General features: G+C 58.6%; 2 protein-coding genes across 2 annotated transcripts in view; both read left to right on the forward strand.

Moving 5' to 3' along the window:
• Positions 1–4,696, forward strand: part of SLC38A3 (solute carrier family 38 member 3) — a 5,896-nt gene extending 1,200 nt beyond the window's left edge. Inside the window, exons 4-15 of the mRNA XM_006909122.2 lie at positions 1–69; positions 150–242; positions 345–426; positions 1,473–1,555; positions 1,653–1,711; positions 1,868–2,032; positions 2,112–2,191; positions 2,455–2,555; positions 2,780–2,904; positions 2,989–3,133; positions 4,081–4,184; positions 4,272–4,696. The exon at positions 1–69 is cut by the window's left edge and continues 26 nt beyond it. Coding sequence (XP_006909184.1) covers positions 1–69; positions 150–242; positions 345–426; positions 1,473–1,555; positions 1,653–1,711; positions 1,868–2,032; positions 2,112–2,191; positions 2,455–2,555; positions 2,780–2,904; positions 2,989–3,133; positions 4,081–4,184; positions 4,272–4,376 — 1,211 coding nt within the window. The 3' untranslated portion in view covers positions 4,377–4,696. The remainder of the gene's footprint in view (positions 70–149; positions 243–344; positions 427–1,472; positions 1,556–1,652; positions 1,712–1,867; positions 2,033–2,111; positions 2,192–2,454; positions 2,556–2,779; positions 2,905–2,988; positions 3,134–4,080; positions 4,185–4,271) is intronic.
• The window catches only part of GNAI2 (G protein subunit alpha i2), a 53,874-nt gene that overhangs the window by 17,880 nt on the left and 25,735 nt on the right, over positions 1–10,259 (forward strand). The window contains exon 3 of the mRNA XM_006909123.3: positions 6,647–6,659. Within this exon, the coding sequence (XP_006909185.2) occupies positions 6,647–6,659 (13 nt within the window). The remainder of the gene's footprint in view (positions 1–6,646; positions 6,660–10,259) is intronic.

Raw genomic sequence — 10,259 nt, forward strand, 5'->3', positions numbered from 1 at the left:
TGCTGACAGCTGTTGCCCTGCTATCCAGCTACTCCATCCACCTGCTACTCAAGTCCTCGGGGGTCGTCGGTGAGCCTCGAGCCAGCCTGTAGCAAGGGAGGGGCAGCTGGGAGGAGCACTGCTAATGTCCTGACTCCCCGTGCCCACAGGCATCCGCGCCTATGAGCAGCTGGGCTACCGTGCCTTCGGGACTCCGGGAAAGCTGGCGGCGGCTCTGGCCATCACGCTGCAGAACATTGGAGGTGCGGCTGGTGGGCAGACGCGGACAGACTGTGGGTGGGTGGACAGTCTGCAGCCTGGCCGGTTTGACTGACCCCAGCCCCTGCCTACCCCTCTCCCTCCAGCCATGTCCAGCTACCTGTACATCATCAAATCCGAGCTACCCCTTGTCATACAGAGCTTCCTGAACCTGGAGAAGGAAACTTCGTGAGCTCCAGGGTGGGGCGGGGCTGGGCGAGGGTAGGAGGCCCTAGTCTACACTCTATGTCCTGCTCCGGCCCCAGAAGCCCAGTCTGGGCTGGTGGGAGAGATGACAGAGCCTATAAATGGCTGGTGGAGGGGCAGAGAGCTGCCAGTGGAGCGAACATTGAGTCCGCCCACATTTACGAGGCACCTAGGGGAACCCCCAAGAGAGCCATGTGGGGCCGGGGTGAGGCCGAGGAAGCTGGGCCCCGCCTGGCCCAGGGCCCAGCCTGGGAGCACAGGAGGACCTGAGAGCCTCAGGCTTAGCTCTAAGCACCTGCTATTCTTGACCTGGCTTGGGCGTTAGCCACCCCTCCCCACTAGGAAATTAAGCCCACAGTGTCCCAGTTGCTCATCGTTAGCTTTGCCAGCACTGATGGCATCAACCATGTTTTGTGAGTGAGGGCAGAGGAGACAGCAGGCCCTGCCCTTGGCAACACAGCCCAGGCAAGCAGAGCGGCTGTGCGTCTGGGAGGCAGGAAACAGCCAGAAGCCCCCCTCTTTGTGCGCCTTTCCCAAGGAGTTGGCCTTTGGACTTGCCCTCGAAGGATGGTCCCATTTGTCATCCCTTTAGTTCCTTGCACCCCCTGTCCCTTGGGGTGGGTGGGGCAGGATGGTGCAGGATGCAGATGCCAGGAGAGACCACAGGGGCACGGGTCGTTGGCAAGTCCCTGAGACTCCCATGGAAAACGCCCCACCTCCCTCGGCCCCTTGGGACCACTCCCTGGGCAGGCTGGACCCAGACCTGTGTGTCCTGAGAATGACAAGAGCAGTGACTCTGATCTGATGGTTACCAAGCAAGAGCAGGGGGCCTTAGTCTTCCCCGCCCCAGGAGAGAGCCCAGAGTGTGCCCATTCTGCAGATGGGGACAGAGAGGCTCAGAGCTGTAAACCAGTATTTTTTGGAGGTCACTCAGTGGCACCGCTGGTGACGCCAACCTGGGGTGGAGGCAGGCGGCCCCGGCCAAGGCTGCGGGGCTCTGAGCCTGGCTCCCCACTCCCATCCCGCAGGGACTGGTACGTAAACGGGAACTACCTGGTGATTCTGGTCTCTGTCACCATCATTCTGCCCCTGGCACTGATGCGGCAGCTTGGTGAGTGTGACAGGGCCAGGGCCTCGGAGGGAGATGTTGGAAGGATGTACTGGAGGGGACCCCCCAGTCTCACAGCCCCACCCCCCACACTTTGCAGGCTACCTGGGTTACTCCAGCGGCTTCTCTCTCAGCTGCATGGTGTTCTTCCTAATTGCAGTGAGTCACCCTCTGCTAGTGGAGGGAGGGGGCAGGTCCCTCTGGTAAACCTGTGTCAGAAGGCGGCTGCTCCCATCCTGATCTATGTGGCTGCAGAGTGACTTACCAGACAGCATAGCCTGGCCCTGATACCCTCCTCCTCACCCCCACCCCCAGGTCATCTACAAAAAGTTCCATGTGCCCTGCCCGCTGCCCCCCAACTTTGTCAACATCACAGGCAACATCAGCCTAGTGGAGTTCGTCAGGGAGGAGATGCAGCTGCACAGGGAGACTGACGCTGTAGCTTTCTGCACCCCAAGATACTTCACACTCAATATACAGGTTCTGACCGGCCGGGGTCGGGGCAGCGGCCCACTGAGAGTTTTGGGGCTGCCCTGACACAGTCCCCATGTTCCCCCAGACAGCATACACCATCCCCATCATGGCCTTCGCCTTCGTCTGCCACCCTGAGGTGCTGCCCATCTATACAGAGCTCAAGGAGTAGGTTCCATGGCTGGGAGAGGGGGCGGGGCTGCCTTGAGCTGGTTTGTGGGGAAGGGACATGGTCCTGAGAGGGGCACGGGAGTGACAGGAGCCAAGTCATTTAATCAAAGATCTCTCAAGCTGCTGTGGGTGGCACTGGGGACAAGAAGGAAGCTTCCTTGTGGACAGATGGTGAGGGTGTGGTGCCAGAGACCCAGGGCACGTGAGAATTTCCCAGTGCGGTCCAGCCCAGCACCAATCTCCTCCTCTGTCTCCCACAGCCCCTCCAGGAGGAAGATGCAGCGCATCTCCAATCTGTCCATCGCCGTCATGTATGTCATGTACTTCCTGGCCGCCCTCTTCGGCTACCTCACCTTCTACGGTATGGCTAGGCAGAGACAGAGGCCAGGCTGGGGGGCAGGGGGCTGGCCAGTTGCCATGGCACCCTGCATGCTATAGGTGCTCATTAGGTGAGTGACGCCTAACTGTGTCCTGCCGCTGTGGAGGTGAGTCTGTTGCCACACCCCACAGCGTCAGGGTCGACTCGGTTCAGAGCCCCACCCCCTGCCTGGGCTGCCTGCTGACCACCCTCCCTGCCCACCACAGACGGGGTGGAGTCGGAGCTGCTGCACACCTACAGCAAGGTGGACCCATTTGATGTGCTGATGCTGTGTGTGCGCGTGGCTGTGCTGACGGCAGTCACACTCACAGTTCCAATCGTTCTGTTTCCGGTGAGCCAGTGGGCAGGTGGCCAGGCGGCCAGACCAATGGGGGGTGGGACCGATGGCGCTGACGGACTGATGACCCTCCCCCAGGTGCGCCGTGCCATCCAGCAGATGATGTTTCAGAGCCAGGAGTTCAGCTGGCCGCAGCACACGCTCATTGCCATTATCCTGCTCACTTGTATCAACCTACTGGTCATCTTCGCCCCCAACATCCTGGGCATCTTCGGGATCATCGGTGAGGGCCCAGCCCTGCTGGGTGTTGCCCCAGAGAACTTACCTTCTGCAAATCCTGGCAGACTCCTGAGCTCGTACCCTACAGTTGAGCAATGGCCGCTGGCCAGGGGCACGACTTACCCTCCTGTCTGGGATTTTGTCGGGAAGGCTATTGCGATCCCCACTGAGGGCTCAGAACCACTGAGTCAGTTCCCCTTGCTGGGGCACGGGGTGGAGCCCAGAGTTCAGAGGCCTCCACGAAGGAGGGTCTCATCATTAGGTCTTATCCCCATTTCACGCATGAGGAAATTGAAGTTCAGAGCGATTAAGGGAGTAGCAAATCCATATAGCTGATAAATGGGACGCCTCGATTCAGCCCTAGGATCATGGGAATACAGGTTTGGTGCTCTGTTTACTGTCTCAAACCAGTTGGGGCTCTGAGCTGGAAGGGCAGCAATTCTGAGACATATTTGGGATGACCCAACTCAAGAGACTGACCCCCTAACCCAACTCTGCAGGGACCAACACACAGACTGGGGGTTGAGTATTATGGATATCGTGAACAGGACTCTCACTCGTGTATGTCCAAAATCTTACTCAAAATGAATTAAGCAGAAAAGAATACATTGGCTGAAATCATGGAAAAGCCTTCAGGAATAGCTAGATCCAGGCGCCCAAGATCCTTAAGGCTCCATCTCGATCTTGTGGCTTGCCTCTCCTCTTTGCTAGCTTCATTCACTGACAGATTCTCCTGACTCCAACAGCCTTAGCCTTCCACCCTGGTGGGCAGAGAGCAAAGGGAGGGGCTAGTGGGCTCTCCAGAATCCCACGGATCTTTCAAGTAGAGAGAATCTCAAGCTGAGACCCCACCCCCAACCAGGAGTGTCTGATCTCATTGAAGGGCGCACCCTTGAATCTTAGTCCATAGGTGGCTATGAGCCTGCAGTGGCCATGCCTTTTTCTTTGCAGGAGCCACATCCGCCCCATGCCTCATTTTCATCTTCCCTGCCATCTTCTACTTCCGGATCATGCCCACTGAGAAGGAACCTGCAAGGTCCACCCCTAAAATCCTGGTGCGAGGGGCCTGGAGGCTGGTAGGCTTGTGTGGGCTGAGGAGGTTGCCCTGACCCCAGACCTCATCCTGACTTCTGACTCCACAGGCCCTTTGTTTTGCTGTGCTTGGCTTCTTGCTGATGACCATGAGCTTGAGCTTCATCATCATTGACTGGGTCTCAGGCACCAGCCAGCATGAAGGAAGCCACTAGGACACCCCCATCCTGTTCTGTCTTCTTGTCCTAGGAACCCTGCCCACTCTCTTTCACCCTGTGGCCAGTCAGTGGTGAGGAGAAAGATGTGGTTAACGCTATGGCATTTGGCCCTGCCCCACGCCCTCTCTGTGGAAGGTTTTTCTTAAAGAGCCAGGACCAAGGCCCTCGGGCCACTACCTTGCTGGGCTCCCAGGTGGCAGGGTCTTCCTGTGCTGGGAGCGGGGTGGGCTGTGCCCCTGCTCCCCTCCCATTGCCTCAGATCCCACCCGAGCTGCTTATCCTCCTTACACAGAGGCACACACTGAGCTCACGCAGCCTACAGGGGCACATAGAGCTGGAACCCAGGCCTGCAGCCCTTCCCCCCGCCTCGTTGCTGGGCCACAGTCTGCACCCTGGGGCCCGGCTCCCTCAGCCCCCTCGCCCTCCCTCCTTTTGTCCCCTAGGTCCCTTGCAGGCATTTGGCCTCGGTTCCTTGGATACTTTTGTCCCCTTCCTTCATCCCCTCCACCAGGAACAGACCCCACCACCCTATGCCTGGAGCCAGCAGCTTCTTCTGAGGGCGAAGCTGGTATGGGTACCCCGAAGGGGCCCCCGCCCTGCCCTTTCCCCAGTCCTGGGGAGGCTGGGACTCCACCCCAAGCCTGAGCTGCAGCCTACATTCCACTGCCGAGGGAAGAGAGAGGCCGAGGCCCAGAGCGTCTCCGCCTCTGGGAGACAGAGACCCCGGGGGCCAGCCTGGGAGAGGCTGGTTGGCAGCCCCCTTTTATAAATATTATACATGAGACCAGCTGTGTTTTATATTCTTGATCTCCATGGTCCCCGTGTTCCTGGAAAGCGGAATGGGAGCTGGGACATGGATGGCGATGGAGGCCACTCCGGCTTCTTTGCCTGGGATGAGGGTGGGGACAGGGTGAGTCTCCTACCCCACCCCGCCCCCTGCCTCGCAAACCAACCAGCGGTGTGCTCAGACCCGGCTCTGGGCCTGGGCCAGGCTCAGCACAGACCTGCTTTCTCACGGGGTGAGGTGGGGAGGAATTAATGAGGCCCCAGGAAATGGGACAGAGAGAGGCCTCCGGAAGGAGGCAACGTGAGGTGCATCCCCAGCAGCTCCACGGAGGGTCTGAGCTGGGGGCAGCTGCAGAAGCCCTGCCGAAGGCCCCCTGCCCTCCCCGGCTGCCATGTCAACCCTCTGTCAATGCCACGAGTCTAGAAACAAAAGTCCGGGGACCCTGTACCCTGTCAGGCTGAACGTTGTGTTCACAGCAAAACCCTGAATAACCGTGACTAAAGGTGGGTTAGCGAGTCCCTGTATGGGGGGGCCTGAGTTTTGAGTGGGGGTGTCCAAAGCGGGGCAGGGGCTGCAAGGACGCAGGGCAGCCCCAGGTGCCCTGGCCCGGGTAGCGCTTGGAAGCTGCCCACTGCCCGGGACAGGCCAGAACCAGCTGGGACCCGGAGGGACGGAGCTGCCCGGGCCTTGGCACCAAATCCTCATTAGAAGAGACCCTGCGCCCGGCTAGGCCTCTGAGGAAAGGGCGGCAGGCAAAGTCCAAATCCAGTTTGAACTGGCAAGGAGGCTGTCAGCATGGGAAACCCCTGAAGAAAGAACTTTCCTCAAGCTGGTGGCTGCTAGGCCTACAGAAGTGCCAGCTGGTCAGAGGGGGGCTTCCTGAGTGTGGTTCCCATCAGCCCCAGGCGCCTGACTCTAGCCTGGGGACTCACCCGGGAGCCCCATGGCCCCAGAAAAGAGTTGGACTCTGGCCTGGAGGTGGCTGCAGCCCACAGTGCCCTGGGGTGAAGGGCTGCCCTCTGGGGGTCTCCGGCTTCTTCCTCATCAGATGGGGCTACTGCTCTTCCTGGGACCCCGGGCTGCTGAGGGGTGGGAGGCAATGCAGGTCAAAGTCCATCCTGCAAACAGACCCTGCATCCAAAGAAGGCTGCAGGTCAGAGCAGCAGCAGGACTGTCCGGAGTCCCTTAAGACCCCAGGCCTGGCTTCGGGCCCCTCAGAGGAGAGGTGTGTGTGGACAGTAGCTCCTCCTGCTGCTCCCCCGCCACACACGCAGCTGAGCTGAAGGAAGGACCCTGCCCCGGAGGCCATGCATCCCCACTCGCCCAGCATGGTCTCCTCCTGCCTGACTGGTGGGCAGCAGGCCCCAGGCGGAGAGTGCAGGCGATGTGACCACTACATCCTACGCCCAGACCAAGTGTCCACGTGACTTCGAAAAGGAGTAACTTTCATCCGTAGCTGTCAAGTCCTAGACACCCGGCCTCCATGAGGATGGGTCTGCGGGCCCTTTGTTGTCGTGAAGCATTTTTGTATGTTTTGAAGAATTTCCCAGATCTTTTTTTTTTTCCTTCTTTGCTCTAAAAAGTTGCTCTTAAAAACTTTTTTTTTGTTCTGCTTAGAATATTGACAAGATAGAACAGCCAGAAAATCCAGGACAGAGGCTTTCTCTATTTCTTTTCTTTTTTCTTCTCTATTTGTTTTCCTTATGACTGCTTGTAACAGAAAGAAAACAGATACAGACCAGGAAAAGAGACCAAAACCTAGGCCTTGGCCTCTTTGCCCGCACCTAGCTCACCTGTGTGCACAGGTACATACTTGCCGATCAACACAAAAGGGATTCGATCGTTCATTCAGCACCTGTTTACTAAGATTCCTTCTGGGTCAACACCTGTGTGCACAGCAGTGAACAAAGCGAAGACCCTGCCTTCCTTGAATTTACATTCCAGAAACAGGAAACGTAATCCCTAGATTATACCATTTGTCAGAAGATGCTCAGTATGATAGGGAGTGAAAATGACAAGGTGAGGGCAATGGAGAACAGGGGTCTGGAGGTGGGTCAGGGTGGGCCTCACTGAGAAAGGGACATTTGATCAGAGATTTGAAGAGGGAGAAAGCCATGTGGATGCCTGCAGGGATCAGCTGCAAACAGAGGGATCAGCCAGCACAAAGCCCCGAGGCAGAATGCGAGACGAGCAGCCAGGAAGCCATTGTGGCTGATGTTAGGTGGAGCGGGAGAGAAGAGAAGGGGTGAATGCGGGCTGATGAGGGGGTGGATGTTGTGGGGCCTCGTCAGCCGCCATGAGGACTTAGGATTTTTCTCTGGGAAAGGTAAAAGCCAGTGCAGGGTCCTAAACACAGGAGAGGCAGGATCTGACTCAGCAGCGCCTCTAAGTTTTCAGTGGATTATTCTGGCTGTCGCATTGAGACTAGATTCTGGGTGGCGGTTGGGAAGCCCAGGGTGACACTGACAGGGCCACTGCAGTCGTTCCGGACAAGCATGTCGAGGGCCTCAGCCCAGGTGGTGGCACAATCGGGGTGAGACGCTGAGCTTGTCCCGAAGGTGGAGGCAGCAAGGTTCCTTAATGGTTTGGGCAAGAGAGGAGGGGCAGAGACAAGTTGAGAGGGACTCCAAGCCTGTCTAGGGACCCAACTGCCACTGTGCCCCCTGAGGGACGTTGAGGGAGGAACGGGCTTGGGAGGGAGACCAGCATGACGTCAAAGTGGAGATGCTGAGTCCACTGCTGGGGTGCGACCTGAGTTCAGTGAGTAGAGCAGCCAGTGCTGGAGAGAGTGGACGTAAAGCCAGGGCCCTGGATGAGATGGGGGAGGTGAGTGTAGGCAGAGGAAGGCAGCAGTCTGGGCTGAGCCCTGGAACATTCCTGGGAGGAGGTAGGAGAGATGAGGCGGAACCAGCAAATGAGCTGAGTAGGAACAGCCGGTAGGCAGGGGGAAGCCCAGGCGAATGCGGGCACCGGGAGCCCGGCCAGCATCAAGTGCTCCAAGGAGGTGAGGGTAGAGAAGAGACCAAGGTATGAGCCGCTGAGGACGTTGGGGGCTGCTTTGTGGAGGGAGAGGCAACCTGACTGGCGTGGTTGGAGGAGAGCGAGGAAGGAACTGGAAAAACCAAGTGCAGACAACTTGTGTGAACTGAGAGGAGCGGGCCCAACAGGCTTTTAAGAAAGACTGGGAAGAAGCAGCTATGGACGGTAAGAGATGGGAAGGAGCTGGTAGGCTGGTGGGTTGGAGGTAGGTCAAGGACTTCTGGGCCAGCGCCCTGGGGAAACTGAGCTGGAAGACAATAGATGGAGGCTTGACCATCAGCATCGGGGGGAGTGTGCAAGGGTGGCTACTGTCTGGCCTGGCCAAGTCCTGGTAGCTAGGAACACTATAGGTCCAAGATGCAGCTAGGGACATCAAGGAGCATATGGAGAGACCCAGAGGAATCATCAGTCTGCCTTGACCTCAATTTAAAGTCATCCAGCAACTAACTTTCAAACAACTTGGAACAGTAACAATGGACTGAAAGTTACTTAGAAAGAAAGACCAGCCCTTCAAAAAGTCTAAAAGAATAAAACTGTTTTCAAAACCACACGAGGCTGCAAACCTGCTCTGCCACTCACATAGCGGGACCTGGGATTAGAAGCGACCTAATCCTCCAAAATCGGTAGAAGGCGGCCTCTGTTGCCCCCTGGCGGTCAATATTAGAAGCCTGGGCTGCACCGCGACCCACCCAACACGTTGCCACAGCAGGGTAGCTGGGCTGGTCAGCTATGGGCTGTGCAGCCGGGCCCTGAGCCTCCAAGTCATTCCAGAAAGGCTTCCTGGCTGGCGCATGGGAGGAAGGCAGGCAGAAGGTTCGGTGCGGGGCTGAAGGGGAGAGGTCGTCCGGGAGGGGTGGAGGCCTCAACACCAGGTGTCTTGGGCATGTGAGTAAGGAGCTGCTAGTCCCATCTTTGGCTGGGTCCTCAAGGAGCCAGGCCCAGACCCCCCCGCGGGCTACCTGACCTTGGAGGCGTTCCTGGAGGGAAGGTAAGGGCCAGACTCTCAGACTGACCCTTGACCAAGGGTTCTGAGAGCCCCTCCAAGTAGTACCCAGCTCCTTTTCTTATCCTGCCGACGTCTTTGGGGTCAAACTGCTCAGAACTCTCTTTGACCATCCACATTTGCTGACCAGCCTCAGAGACCCGAAAAGCCCCTGCCTCGTTCTTTCAGCCTTTCCTAGACTGTACCCAAACCCCCAGAACCCAGCTCGGCCCCCACCCTCAGGCACCACCTGTTACCCCTTCCTGCTCCCCCTATTTCCATTAGGCACAAGGATCCCCGGGACCCCTGCCAGGCCCCCACTCCCCACTGCGCACCGGTTCTGGGCTGGGCGCAGGCGATGGCCACAGAGCTGCCCAACCCTCAGGAAGCAGGGGAAGTGCCTATCGGGATAATCATCCAAATCAGCATCTAATCTCCACTGTGAATTTGGGGAGGTGGAGGCAAGAGAGCGTCCTGGAACAGTGTGTGAAGGAGGGTGTGAAGATACCAGGACCAGAGGAAGCAGAAAGGCGGGTATCGTAGGATGATCTAAGGATGGGCCAAAGTGGCTGGAGGAGGGCCTTGGGGCTGGGGTCAAAGAAGGGTGAGGGCGCTGAGGCGCCACAGGGGGCTTCGAGCAAGGGGACGCCGAATGGCTGCTGCCCTGTGCAGGGAGGGCCTGTCTGGCCCCGGAGTGGCAGATTGGCACAGGCAGTGCCAGGACCGGAGGCGAACGAGGCGGGAGAACAGGCCTGGTGGGAGTCATCCCGAGTATCAGTCGGGAGGAGAGATGACCGCGGGATGGTAAGGGCTGGGCCGGCTTCTGCTCCCGCGCTGCAACCCAGGCCCGCCAGGAGGCGCCATTGCCCCGCGAACCCGTGCTCGGTGGCTGTCGGCCACCGAAATCTCGCACTTCGGCCTAGAGAGGCCCCGGAAGAGGCGGGGCAGCGCGCGCAGAGACCGCTTCCGGCCTGAGCTTGGCGGGGGAGGCCAGAGTTGGGGGAGGCCGCGGTGGGCGGGGCGTGGGCGCCAGAACTTGGGGAGGCGGGGCTGTGAGGGGACTGTGGTGGGC

The sequence above is a fragment of the Pteropus alecto genome, unplaced genomic scaffold (assembly GCF_000325575.1).
Source record: "Pteropus alecto unplaced genomic scaffold, ASM32557v1 scaffold53, whole genome shotgun sequence".
NCBI lineage: Eukaryota > Metazoa > Chordata > Mammalia > Chiroptera > Pteropodidae > Pteropus > Pteropus alecto.